The sequence below is a fragment of the Monopterus albus genome, unplaced genomic scaffold (assembly GCF_001952655.1).
Source record: "Monopterus albus unplaced genomic scaffold, M_albus_1.0 scaffold82.1, whole genome shotgun sequence".
Lineage (NCBI taxonomy): Eukaryota > Metazoa > Chordata > Actinopteri > Synbranchiformes > Synbranchidae > Monopterus > Monopterus albus.
In genome coordinates this window covers 80,516-93,882 of record NW_018127962.1, presented here as the reverse complement: position 1 = coordinate 93,882, position 13,367 = coordinate 80,516, and the positions used below count along the sequence as shown (strand labels likewise).

Below are 13,367 nucleotides of genomic sequence, written 5' to 3'. Positions count from 1 at the left end.
GTAGAGTGATGAGGAGCTCTTTTCTGTTGGTTATAGTTAGTAAAAAGGTGAGTCAGCCACACTACCAGTCAAATGTTTGGATACACTTTCCCATTCAATTCAATGGGACACGATGCACACACAAATGAAGGTAGAGGTAGAGTTCTCAAGTTTATTTTTAAAAAATTTAATACATGCTTTTATTTAAAAATTGAAACTATTATTTACAAAGATAAATCTTAATATGTATTCCCTAATGGTGTTTGAGGGTTGAAACATTTGTAGTAAGTAAAATAAGGAGGAATGTACACCAATCTTAATGTGAAAAAAACCCATCACTTCTATAGAAATTTGGATCAGGCATGATAACAGAAGACAAAATGTACACAAATAATGGAAATAACCCATGTCCTCCCTCCTTATGTTCAGTATTATGATTAATTTGAATTATAGTCTAAATCATGTTCACAGTCCAAACTATTATTTCAGATGTATTTTATTGGTTAACTTAATCTATTGATAAACACTATTTTAAGTTCTACAGTAAAAACTTGTGAAATAGAAAACAATCATGGTACACATAACAAAAACTCCAAAACTGTCCCTAGGTGGCAGATAGTTAATACACTTATGGTACCAAAAAGAAAAATATTTATTCATCTTTCCAATAATATAAATGCTTTGACTGCTGCAACTTGTTCATGTGCAGAATTTGCCCAATATAACTGTATCGTACTTCTCTGTTAAACCTTCTTTGCTATTACAGTACAAAGAAGGGCAGAATAAACAGCCAATGTTAAAGTTTTTATCATGTTTTGCTAGAAAAGAGGCCAATGGAGCATCTCACCACATAGGAATTGCCCAGGGGGCAAAGCTGCAGCCAGCATGATATATACTATACTATACAAAGTGATGGAGTCTGAACTGTACACAACATACAGAACAAATGTAAAGAGAGAAAGGAAAAGTATAGATTCATGAGTCAGAAAACATGTCCAGGTATAAATACACTCCCTACCAATAATCAGAAGGAGAAATTTGAGTGTTTCTTTTAACTTAGCAGGTACTGGAGTCAGAGCTCTAAACAAACAGATGAATGGACAGATGCTTTAAGATGAGTGGAGGAAACGATTGAAGGCATTATAGGCAGACTCCAGGTCAAACAGCATCTGGCGCACCTGATTATCATCCAACTCGTCTGAGGCTGACATACTACTGAGCTTGGTCAACCTAATGAGGAAATATCAAGAAAGATGACAAAAAGCATCTTATCGTTATGTATATATATTTGTTCCTCTAATTTGCCTAAAACTATATATAGGCATAAGGTAACAGCTGAGTAAGATATCAATTTTAGCAGTGACAACAGTTCCCATGTTTTGTCTGACTAGTTATACCACAGCATTTACTCATGATCAGCAGTCTGCTGTAAATGATCATACACTATTGAATATGTGTTCATTGTGAGAGTGGTATTAGTTTACCTTATGGACACCTCTCTGCACAACCATTCCCACCAGAGCAAGCCAGTGTGTGTCACAGGGTTTTACAGTATAAACACTACAAACCTGGTGGCCCAGTGTAACTCACCAGAGGCTGACTTTGTCCTTAGCCTCTGAGTCTGGAGGCATGTTGCTCATTCTATTCATGGTTTCCATCAGTTCCCTCAGGTCTGGCTGGATCTGGACCAGAGGTATACAATGGTCAAGTATCCACTTGGGCTACCAAGTCTATCAACATTCTGCACTTTTCTATTTACCTCATCCATGGCCCTGATCTCCAACCTCAGCTTGTCCATCACAGTAATGAAGAGCTGAAGGTTAGAGAAAGTGAGAGAAAATAATAAACATTAAGAAAATGCTCAATATGTTTTACAACTTCCATAGTCATCAACAGGAAATATAATTTATTTTTACTGTCAAGAACACAAACAGGAAACTGCCTTTAACAGTATCTCGTTGCACATCTGCAAATTTTATTAGTTTATCCAATTTTATGACTTGAGTAAAAAGTTGGCAGTAGCTACAGCAGGCAACACCAACTCAGTGACTTGTTAGAAGATGATTAAGTGACAAATTAAGTGGAACCACTTCAGCCACTTAATGCATGAAGTGAACACAGGACATTATTTAATTTAATTTAATCAAAAGTTTGACTGCAACAATATTTATTCTGGCACACATTCAGAATGAGACTGCACTGACTGTTTAATTTGATGGAAGGGAGAGAGAACATACAGAAACAATATCTGCAATGCAGCGATTCAGGTTTCCCTTGTCATCCTTGATGGTGATTGGCCGATCCTCTTTAATCCTTTCCATGGCTAACGGGCAGTCAAGCTAGGAGATCACATGACAAGAGCAAGATCTTTACCACAGCAGCACTACAGACATAAATCTAATAACACCGGTCAAACAGGCCATAAAATATTCTGCACACCAACTCAGAACTCACTCTGTACTTCCTGCAGAACTCATCAATGGAGCCTACATCAGAGCCCTGCACCTGTTTGAAAGCAGCCTTGAACTGAACCAAGAGTCTGGAACAGGAAGCTGTGTACCTGAAACCAAGAAGCCCACCACATTAATAACACATACTAACAAAAGTGGCATTTTTGCCATTCTTTTAAATACAAAATGTAACTCACTCATTGGGTGTGACACAGTCTTTGATGTAAGCTTTCTCCAGGGCCTGCAGGGTCTTGACAACAGCAAACAACTCTGCCATGTTATCATACCTTTAGGTACAGGATTAATAGCAAAGTGTTACAACACTGGCCACATTATAAATTCATAGGCTACAATGGGCTTACATTACATTAGTAACTGTTAATATCAAACTTACTTTTCTCGTTCCCTTGCATTTTTGTACAGTTTCACCTCCTGAGAAGACACAATTTGTGATTAATATGATATTAATATAATCAGGGTTTTCCTGCCATAGAAAAGCTTAGGTGCAGCACTTAAGTGTTTTTGCAGAGCACCTAAAGTCAAATGAGCATAAAAAGACCTTTAGGCAACATATCAGAATGGATATATGCTAAAAGCAACAGGGAGAATTCTATAGGCACCCAACGCACTTAAGCCCTCTGAAAAGCAAAGGAAAGCCCTGATAATGTATTCAAGGTACCAGTATTAGCCTGAATTCAGTTTTATATTTATTGCTCAAGGAACAGCAAAATAAATAACTAAAAATAAATAAATGTAGGTTTAATCAATGTAAGCTGCAGTGAATTAATTGAAAACTAAAGTAGTAAGATAATGGTCATGTGTTTCTCTAAAGTTAAATTAGATTTCAAATCCTATTTTCACTGCATTAATTACAACATTAAACAGTTACATTTACCTCATATAACTCAGGTTTATTGGCTGGAGCTGTGGGAGAAAAAATACGTTTACATGTTTTGGGTTACACTTAGTGCCATGTTCTAATTGCCAGTTTTAATGACTATATGGGACACACATTTATTTCATTGGCTTACCTCCTCCTACACCTCCGGTAACTGGTATACCATGGAACATGATGCTGATGTATCAGAACTTGATCTAAAAAAGATTTACATCACAAATTGTCTAATAACTGATGGCCCTCATTTGTACTATAGAGGTTGGAAACAGTAGCTGAACAATACAAAATATTAAATGCTACCAAGTTGAGTATAAACCAATGCTAGCATTAACAGTCACTCGATGAACAATTTGAATCAGTGAAAATTAGAAGAAATATTCCAGCTAAAGAAAGCCGATCATGAACTTACAACATCTTGTTTTGTCAAACTAGCTAGCTGTCGAGACTAGCTCGTAAGAACTTCCTTTATGACTTATGATAAACTATACCATACAGGCATTTTTTACAACAACAGCATTTTGTATTATTGGTCTTTATTATGGGAGAGTCTAGGAAGGCCATAGCGTTTTGTCGTTATTTCAATACCAGCGTTTAATCAATAATATTAAAAGACATTTCACTCACCCTTTCGGCAAACTGATATGACGTAAATGTAAACACACCCTCCTGCGAAGACCAGTAGACGTCAAAATATTAGGTGTCCATTGTGCCGCACTAAAAATCGAAAAAAATGCGTTTGTTACTGCCCTATTTAATGTACGTAGTTTCTTTTTTTGGCCATTAATATTTCACACAATAAAGGAGCTGTTGCAGTAAAGAACATGTTTTAAGGCGTAACCATATTTTATTGTTTTTAAACAGTCAAACGTGAGTGGCAACTCATCGTCAAGGCGCCATACTCAAACAAATAGAAAAGCGGATAATTGTCAAACTTACGAGGTTGGTATAAATAAAGTAAAAGAAACGCCAAGAATAGTTCTGTGCAATTTTATGAGGTATTAATATTAAGTGATTCGCGTTAAGTGGCAAATCTAAGCAACATTATAGCTTTGGTTATTCAGTACCATATGACTTAACGAAGTTAGGTGGCTGATAATGTTAGCTAACATCAGTCGTAACATTAGTGTTAAGATGAAGGCTTATGGTGTGAATTAGCAATAATGGATGTCGACGGGAAGTAATCAGAAACATTACATTAAGTCTTGGCTTAATGTCAGCTGTTACTTAATTTTGATAAATTCGACAGAGACCCTGCTTCGAATGATTATCTGATTTATCTTATTTACAACAAATATATTTTTAATGCATTGCAGATCTTTAACTTTCATCTCCATGAAGACCTCCAAATCAGCAATGCAGACCTGCTCTCAAGGAGAATGTGGTATTTGGCTGGACACTGTGCAACTGAAAAGAAAAGCTAAACAGGTAACTATGCAAACTAGCTTTAAGTAGACTAAATGGATATTTAAGTACCTCTCAATAAGAAGTATTATATTAATATTACTATAGTATTATTCTCATGCTGCTACTACACTTAAGTGTTTATGTAGAGCCATATGTCACTCTGGCCCTCTTTATTTTTCCAGAAACGTCTAGCCCGTCCCATTTCAAAACTGCTGAATCCCTTCGCTGAAGGTGCAGGATACAGTTTGGCTGTGGCACTGAACTTCACTCAAACCAACATGGAAATGCCCAAGACCAAACAGACCTCTATATCAACCTTCTTCACACCTCAGCACAGAAGTAAGTTGCTAAAATTGCTGCCATGTTATTTTCTTTAGCAAAGTCTCCAAAGCGGCCAAAGATGTAGCAGACTGTTGACGTGCCTAAATGTATACGACTGTCACAATCCGTTTCTTTTTATGCAGGGGAGCCCAAAGTGAGCAGGGTACAAAAGGAGGCAGTATGCTGCTGACCTGTAGAGTAGTGTAGTGTGTGTGCGCGTGCGGAAGAAGGACATTTGTGTGAGACCCCGGCTGGGGGGATGTGACAGACTTGACTGTGCTTATGACCTAAAAGAGACTGACTGACTGTGACAATCTTCTTGTCTAATACTGCATTTATTCCCTGTAGGAATGCTGACTCTGTCCCCTATCTCTTAGTCTGTTGAATTGTCTGCCAAACTATTGAACTGCCTTGAATTATTGCAATATTAAATGATCATTGGCATTTTAGTGATTCGTCTGTGAATTAATTTAGCTCGCATCAGGTCCTACCAACTACATTAACATAATACCTTCTTATTTCTTTTGCCAAAAGTTCTCAATAAGATGTCTGCATCCGAAATACCAAAGATGGATCCAGTACAGTCCTCCCCATCATCTATCTCAACTGCATCCACAACTCTTGCATCAAGGACAAAACAAGAATGTGCAGGAGATCTTGAAAAGTCTGACTTGTATAACTCTCAGTCTGATGTGGATCATGAGTGGAAAAGTGTAAATGTGACTGAGTCTGAGGCAGCAGTGTGGCAGGAGCAGGATGAGGCAAGTCAAATGCCTTCTCAATCCATGTATTGTGAATCTGAAAAGGAACCTTCTGAGGAGTTTAGTCCACCACAGAGTAAGAAGCAGTCCACTGACGACTCCTATTTGCCAGGTAACAGTCAATGTCTTCTACAGGCATGGAGTCAGGACCCACTGTTCACCCTTAGCCAATATTCTGATAGTGAATTTTACCTGACTAAACAGAAAAACACACCGGTGAAGAAGTTTAGTAGTGCTGAGCAAAGTTTCCTAAATGATCTGCAGTGCGACAAGGCTTTTGGATTCCCAATGGATCTGGAGGAGAGAACCTCCACTCAAAAACTATTTAAACACTTTCATTCTTCTCAGATGGATGATGAGAAAGAAAACAGGTCATTATCTGCTAATTCCCCAAGTAAGCACTCATCTTTCTCTCATCCTGGATCTCTTTCAAATCACAAGTGGACAGAATGGAAAACTGCATCACCTCGAAAACACATCACCGAGCAGCTGTGGAGAGAGGCTGATAAAGAAGAGAGCTACAACTCACAGTTCAAGTGGACAAATCCGAGGAGCACACCTCTTAAAAAACAAGCACCTCAGCAGCAAAGCAGAGCAGTTGATGAGGACAGTCTGGCCATGTTATTTACCCAGGACTCTGAAGGCCTCAAGGTGATAGCACATAGGAGTCTGCAAACCAGAAGTCCCCTTAATGATCAGAGTAATATCAGCACTGGGACAGTGAGAACTACTGCTTACAAATCTCTGGTGGAGGATGACGAGGAAGACGAGATGGTCTTTACTCAAGACACTCAGGGAAATATGGTGATCAAAAACTGAAAGGAGCCTTTGAAACGGTACCCAAACTCTTACTGTATGCGGATAATATCTAATTCAGCTTGTGCTTCTTTAAAACTGATCTGAAAATTTTTGCATTTTCCTGGAGGTTTCAATCGTTTCCAGTTCCCCATGTTAATGTGTGTTTCTACGATGCCGTTTTGTTTTTTTTGTTTTTTTTTTTTGTATTCTTGTTTTGGTCTCTGTGATAGTGAAACCTTTTTTGTAACAACATGAACAAGCAAGAACTGAGGGTTTAAATTTTATTTGTAAAATTTTACATAATTACCTCACTATTTTCATGAAAATTAAAAATTAAATGTTTTAAAAAAGCATTTGCACTGTGTACTGTCATCTTCCAGTGCTGGTGCCATGTAATCCCTCTACAAAACAGAGGGATGTACAAAGTTATACAGAGACCAGGAAGTGCTCAACTTAAGTTACCAGCATCTTAAGTCATACAAGAAATTAGTAGCCAACTATTTATTTAATTATTGATTTGATTTCTCATTCATTACTGTGCGTATCATGCACTAAGAAGATGGTGACATCTGGCATTAATGTGAAATATAGTGAACACTACTGTGTTCACTCACTAAGTGAAATGGTGCTATATGACTATCACACACTATACAAGATTAAAAGAGGTAACTAAGATACACTTCAGATAGAAAAGTACCAAACAGCCCATTTTGTCAGCTTGGCCACTGAAGGTGCATGTTACACAATCTTTAGCTTTTCTGTTCAATTATGTGTTGCTGCTGTGGTCTATCTTAGTATTCCAATACAATAAAATACAGCAATGAATGAACAATAGAATACTAATAGCTTGATGAGAGGATGTTATAAGATTGCTTATATTTCCACAGTTACATATTCTTACATAAATGCCTTGGCACACAAATGTAAGAAAAGGTAATTATACTGAATTTTTGGACTTGAGTCCAGAAATCCAGTTATTTTGTGGGGATGTTGACAGGGATAATCAATATACTCACTGGTTCACTACAATCAAAAGCTTAAAAGTGCTAGAGAAACATTTCATGAAGTAACAATTACAGCAAATATGACTGGACCAATAGTTCAAGTTGCAGTGCCAGCATATGAAATTCCCTTTTACGTACAGTATATCTATGAAATCCAGGTAACAGTGATGATGATGATGGCTGTGCTGGTGACAGAGACCATGAAGTGTCAATCAGCCTGCAATCTCAGTGGGTTCTGTCACCAGTTTGGAGCCATCCCAAACAGTCTTGAACTGCTCTGGGACTGGAAACTCTCTCTGTAAAATACACACATGACAATTTTAGGAAAAAGTAATTAAAACTCAGAGAGTCAGCTCAGTCTCACTCTCTTTCACTTATCCTACTCTCAGATACTTACATAGTCATCATCTCCTTCTGGTACCAGGATGTTCATCTCGGAGCTCTTGGCACTGACAATGTCGCAGCTGAGGGAGTCTTTACTCAGGTAGACCTGGCAGCCCTCTGTCTTGTTGATGGAAATGGTGGGAACTGTACCCAACACCTGCAAGAGAAAAATGTGTCACAACTTCTGACAGGTACCTGTGGTTTTTTTCCCTTACAAATCTATTAAACCAAGTGAAATTAATTACAAAGTAATTAATTTTTATTAGCCCATTTATTAATTAATTACCCCCTTAATAGGCCACTAAAATGACTTAATTCCATCACTATTAATGGATAAATTAATGGATTTTTTAAGGTAAATAATTAAGGGGTTCAGTTTCATAGTGTATGTACAGTAAATGAGATTACCTACGTTCAAAGCAAGTTATTAATGCACAACTTAAGTTTGTGCATTGTCAATCTGACATTTACTGTATCTAGCATTGTTCAAAGTAGATCAATAGTGCTAAGAGTGTCAAACAGTAAGGCCAGTGTGTCTTGTGAATTTTACTGATTGTCACTCACCTGTACTTGAATTGCCTTGGAGTTGATGATCTCCACAATCCCAACCACGTTCTCAAAAACCAGACCCAGCTTCTTACAGTTGTCTGCGGAGAGACCATGTGGAATAAGGAGAATTATAATCAGAAATGATTCATTTAAGCTCAAAAGTAATATATCCAGATCTGTTTTCAGGTAGCTCACCTATGATAATGGAGTTAATTTTGCCCTTAATCTGCAAAGTGGAGTTGTTACAGTTGAAGACGTAGACCACCTGTTTTAGCTCCGTGTCCTCGATCATCAGGTCATGTTTCTGCTCAAAGTTTTCCTGCAACAACAAGGGAACAGACTCAGTCATCTGCAAAGTAATGGGTGTGATGTTACCTGTCATTGGCTGACATCAGTAGAATAAAGGTTTGATTAGCTGCGGTCAAGATTTGTTTTGTAAAGCCAGAGAAAATGTGAATGCATGAGTAAGAAGCAGGGTGTGTAACAGTAAATATGATGAACGATTAGATATTTTTATTAAATTCACAAAGGAATCTTGGATCTAGGTTGAATTTAATGTTACTCTGCTACCCTTTGGGAATAATTATTTCAATAGAATGTAACATACCACTCTCCATTTCTTCCCCTCTAGCCCCAGCAGAGGGGCTCTTTTCTGAACGGCAGCTCTGGGTGGGTTCACAGTCACCGGGCACTTGGTTTTGGTTGGGGTTGCTTGAGAGCGCAGATTTGGGTTCTTATGGGTCTTCTCATCATCTGAGACATGCTTTAAACCTGTGGAACCGATGGAAAATATGAGATGGGCTTTAACAGGTGTAGCAAGGAGTTTAGAAAATGTTGCACTCATGTTTCTGAATCCACTCAGCACCGTCACACCCACTGGCTAGCCTTAAAAAACTGTAAAACTTTCTTTGTATTTAAAAAAGTAATTTAACTGTTTAAGGTATCACCTTACATTTTGGTTTAATTTCTAAACATATTAACATATTTAGTTTTGCCTAAATCAGTCCCAATTTAAGATATGCAGTTAGGTATTTAGAATTAACCCTAAAAACATATAGTCATAGAAGTGTTTCTCTTAATCATGTAAATAGCTACAGACCTGGACACATGTGGATTATATGACCTTGGAATTTCTTGTTGACAAATTATTAATCTATTACTGTAATGTCTATATTTCGGTGTCCTACTATTACCATCACCTCAATTTATAACTTAGATACATAGTACCTTGAGTCACAAAAGAACGCAGGTTGCAGTTGGTACTCCTGCACAGACACCTCACTTCTGTCGACTGAACATGGCATATAAATGATGATATAAAACAGTAGCTAAAGGAAAGAAGTTGCATCCTCTGCTTTTAGTCATTCAACCCACCTTTAGTGATGTCCATGCCCTGGTTAAGCTGAGCGAATAGTGCAGAGTGCTGTGCCACCGCATTGCCTGCTTGAGGCTGGGAGTCATTGTCTGTGAAGACTGGAGGTGGGCCGGGTGGAGGTGGGGGACAGGGAGTACTGGAGTCGGTGGGGGGCTCAAAGAGAGAAGAAGGAGCAATGGGGCCCTGGATGATGAAGAAGGCCAAAAATTTAGACACGGTGCTGCATTTTGGGTTTGTGAGATTTTCATATGAGAAAGCACAGAAGCAACAGGATTTCGTGGATAAAAGCTGTAGTAATAAAGACGTCCAGCAGGGGGGGTTGTATAAAAGCAATATGCAGAACCTTGGTGGTAACATTGAGATGTTCTTTTCATTTTACCTGAGACAGATCATGGTTTGTCATTGTTTTATGATTACACTTAATTTTTACTGCCAAGAATAGCTTTAAGAAATATGTAATTGATGGAGGAGGCACTTTTATTTCCTGCTTTGTTAAAATCAGCTTAGTCCCCCCTCTGTCTGTCAGCACACACTGTATATATAATTTATATCCTCTTATCCTAGGTCTGTATTGAAATTACATGCTTGTCTATATTGTGGGAAATATTCAATACCAAGACTCCATGTATTATATGAGTGCACCAGTTCAACAAGTGGAAATATTTCCAGTATCTTTTGCATCATTTCAGACACATACAGTTTTGGTATCTTTGGAAACACTATGGATCCGAACTGGGGCTGCAAAAACGTATCAAGCTGTTTTCCCGCGTTTTATCTCATTGTAAACTGAAGCAGACACACACAGAACCACTGTCTGAAAACCCTGCACAGCTGCCAGAGACAGACACAGCCCCTTCCACAGGGTTTCAGATAGTCAAACTGGCACTTTACGTGCTTCTGAGCACAGCTGAGACTGCTTGATCTTTGACATGGGACACATGCTTCATGTATATTATTGCTGAACAATGCAGACCTGTTATACTAAACAGCTCAGCACATACCACTGGATTAGAACCAGCATGTGTGTACGTTCATACGTGGCAGTAAAACTATCTGACTACCTCTGTAAGTGTGCACAAGCATGTTTATTTGGAGCAGGGGAGTTAGCTTTTGGGTAAAAAGGTATTTTTGCCCCTTTAGTCACATTTTAGATGTGTTTGGTCAGGGTTTTTTTTCTAGATTTTGTTTGACAAAAACTGGGATATATTTAATTTTAAACAGTAAATTAAAGAGTTAATAATCAGACACATTTTCTACTGCTTTAGGCTACAGCTGCAATAATTATTCAGTTATTTAAATAACAGTAAATAAATCAGCAACTTGTTTGATAACTGCTTAATCATTCAAGTCACTGTTTAACCAAACCCCAATTTATCGACTGAGAGATGTGGATTTAGCCTAATGACCATATGAATCAGTAATGAAAATAAAGATTAAACTGTGTATTAGCTAGTTTTGTGATTAAAGGTCACGACAGTTGTGTCATCCAGAAAGAACGTCACAGTTTCCTGGTCAGAGGATGCCACAAGTTGCCCAAAGAAGAGCCTATTGAGTAGCCTATAGCTGCCTGGAAAAGCCCAGTCACTAGAATAGCCCCGATTAGCACAGGGAAACTTGCTTCCTTATTTTTAGTTTCAGCAGTGTTTGATGAAACATTTAACACCCTTTTGGCCTGACTCTGGTCTAAGGAACTAACGTAATTTGGTAGTTTGTGCGTGTATAGCCACCTCCATATGGCAGCCTGTGCATGTCCGAGTATAAGTGTGTCACTAAACCCCCGTCTTGAGCAGCAGGTGATAGCTGTGAGCAGCCTTGCAGCGGCACAGCCTGTGCGTGTGTACACAGGCTCTTTGTTGGGGTTCCTCTGTGAAGAAAACCTCCATTCAAGTAAACCCTGAAGACCACCTGTTAGTACCACACACTCCTGTCCTTGTACACACACCCTTCAGCAGGGGCAACAGCTGACACACACAGCTACTACAGGCTCTCAAGTTTCTGCATGAAGACACTCAAGAACAGCTGCTGAACATTAGTTTCACTTTGGACTTTCATCTCACCATTTAAAGGAACAGTTACACATTTAGGGACATTTGCATATTTGCTTTCTTGCCTAAATGTGAATATCACTGTCATGTTTGGTAAAAATCAGCCAAGGGACAGTTAGCTTTGCTTAGCCTGAAAAGTATCAAACAATTCTGTAGAGAAAGATGTTGCAGCACTGTTCCTAAAAGTTGATTTAGATGCCTAAATAGACTAAATAGAGGACTCAGAGAGTTTTCCCCATGTGAATAAAGATGACAGGAACCCTTCTAAGTTAAAAAAAAGAAAGACATCCAAAGGGTGTGTTGAAGGAGCTGGTTTCTAGCCATCGTAATCTCTAGGATCTAGTGAGTGTGAGCGCTGCGGAGTCCCTCAGTGCAGAAAAAGAAGTGCATATGAGAGTGACAGAGAGAAACACGGGATGCAGCTGCTGAGGAGAAGCTCATTCATTCATTCATGTTCTCTGCTGCAGTTTCTGTAACCAGCTGCCTCATAACTAAAAATGGAAGTGCATGCAAAAGCAGGAGTTAATTTGAGCTCTGGTATAAAAATATTGAGGCCTGCGAATTGGAATCAAACGAAAATGAACCTAAGACAAGAATCAAGCTGTGATGGGAGTGATTTCTTCTTTTCAGGCAAATGTACTGTTAACATATAGAGAAGCACTGGATGATACTGAAAAGTTGCCAAAACATTCATATTAATACAGAGAATATCACATGTGACTGTGTTTCTGTACTCACACTCTTGCTCCACACCAGTCCGGTGGTGTGGTGCTGCTTGATGAAGGCCTGCATCTCTGTCCAGATTGACAGGTAGGAGCGCACCCAGTCCACATGGTGTCTGTCGCTGGAAGAACAGGGAAGGAGGACAAGAGGGGGAAACAGAGGTGTGATGATCAGATGAAAACATGGGGGAAGGATGAGGGATGTAGCAAGGAGACAATGACTGGAACATTCCAAGAAAGAATAGCTGCTAAACATTCTTGTACAGAAAAAAATCCAATGCCTCTTTCTATTATAAAACATTTGTCCAATTAGTTATCTTACAATGTGATAATCAGTAGGAAATACCACACAAATATATATACAGCAAAAATAAATGCAAACTTAATGCTCACTGTCATGGACTACACAGCTCCAGGAAGTTTCACTTCTCTGCTAAATCACTTTCATATTGTACAGAAATGAATGGAAGCATAAAATATAACTTGCACAGCTGTCAGCAGTAAAGTATTTATGACATGTACTATAGTAAATGGGCTTAAAAAGACACTGTTAAAGTATTGGCAGAATATAGGCCAGTCAGACTTTTCTAAGTAATATACAGTGGGTACGGAAAGTATTCAGACCCCCTTAAATTTTTCACTCTTTGTTCTATTGCAGCCATATGCTAAAATCATTT

At 38.5% G+C, this 13,367-nt stretch overlaps 3 protein-coding genes across 6 annotated transcripts in view; 1 reads left to right on the top strand and 2 right to left on the bottom strand.

Moving 5' to 3' along the window:
• Window positions 1–166: 166 nt before the first annotated feature.
• vps28 (VPS28 subunit of ESCRT-I) lies at window positions 167–4,030 on the bottom strand. 2 transcript variants are annotated; one of them, XM_020606907.1, is made up of 10 exons: window positions 3,737–3,889; window positions 3,461–3,524; window positions 3,325–3,353; window positions 2,824–2,861; window positions 2,627–2,716; window positions 2,434–2,539; window positions 2,217–2,318; window positions 1,739–1,792; window positions 1,570–1,661; window positions 167–1,209 (listed from the first exon to the last, which is right to left on the bottom strand). In XM_020606907.1, the coding sequence occupies exons 2-10, from the start codon at window positions 3,498–3,500 to the stop codon at window positions 1,089–1,091; spliced, it is 672 nt and encodes a 223-aa protein (XP_020462563.1). In that variant the 5' UTR covers window positions 3,501–3,524; window positions 3,737–3,889; the 3' UTR covers window positions 167–1,088. The 2 variants fall into 2 exon arrangements, with proteins under 2 accessions (XP_020462563.1, XP_020462562.1); XM_020606906.1 differs by lacking the exon at window positions 3,737–3,889 and adding an exon at window positions 3,952–4,030 and having other exon boundaries at window positions 168–1,209.
• aunip (aurora kinase A and ninein interacting protein) lies at window positions 4,006–6,897 on the top strand. Of its 2 annotated transcripts, XM_020606905.1 has the most exons (5): window positions 4,006–4,083; window positions 4,189–4,266; window positions 4,641–4,752; window positions 4,914–5,070; window positions 5,587–6,897. In XM_020606905.1, exons 3-5 carry the CDS (start codon window positions 4,660–4,662, stop codon window positions 6,630–6,632), a joined length of 1,296 nt encoding a protein of 431 aa, XP_020462561.1. In that variant the 5' UTR covers window positions 4,006–4,083; window positions 4,189–4,266; window positions 4,641–4,659; the 3' UTR covers window positions 6,633–6,897. The 2 variants fall into 2 exon arrangements, with proteins under 2 accessions (XP_020462561.1, XP_020462560.1); XM_020606904.1 differs by lacking the exons at window positions 4,006–4,083; window positions 4,189–4,266 and adding an exon at window positions 4,281–4,322.
• A 691-nt stretch (window positions 6,898–7,588) lies between these two features.
• The window catches only part of cap2 (cyclase associated actin cytoskeleton regulatory protein 2), a 17,908-nt gene continuing 12,129 nt past the window's right edge, over window positions 7,589–13,367 (bottom strand). For both annotated transcript variants that reach the window (XM_020606902.1, XM_020606903.1), the window contains 7 exons: window positions 12,707–12,812; window positions 9,923–10,106; window positions 9,156–9,319; window positions 8,744–8,867; window positions 8,564–8,646; window positions 8,013–8,156; window positions 7,589–7,911 (listed from right to left, as the gene is read on the bottom strand). In XM_020606902.1, the coding sequence (XP_020462558.1) occupies window positions 7,828–7,911; window positions 8,013–8,156; window positions 8,564–8,646; window positions 8,744–8,867; window positions 9,156–9,319; window positions 9,923–10,106; window positions 12,707–12,812 (889 nt within the window). In that variant the 3' untranslated portion in view covers window positions 7,589–7,827. The remainder of the gene's footprint in view (window positions 7,912–8,012; window positions 8,157–8,563; window positions 8,647–8,743; window positions 8,868–9,155; window positions 9,320–9,922; window positions 10,107–12,706; window positions 12,813–13,367) is intronic.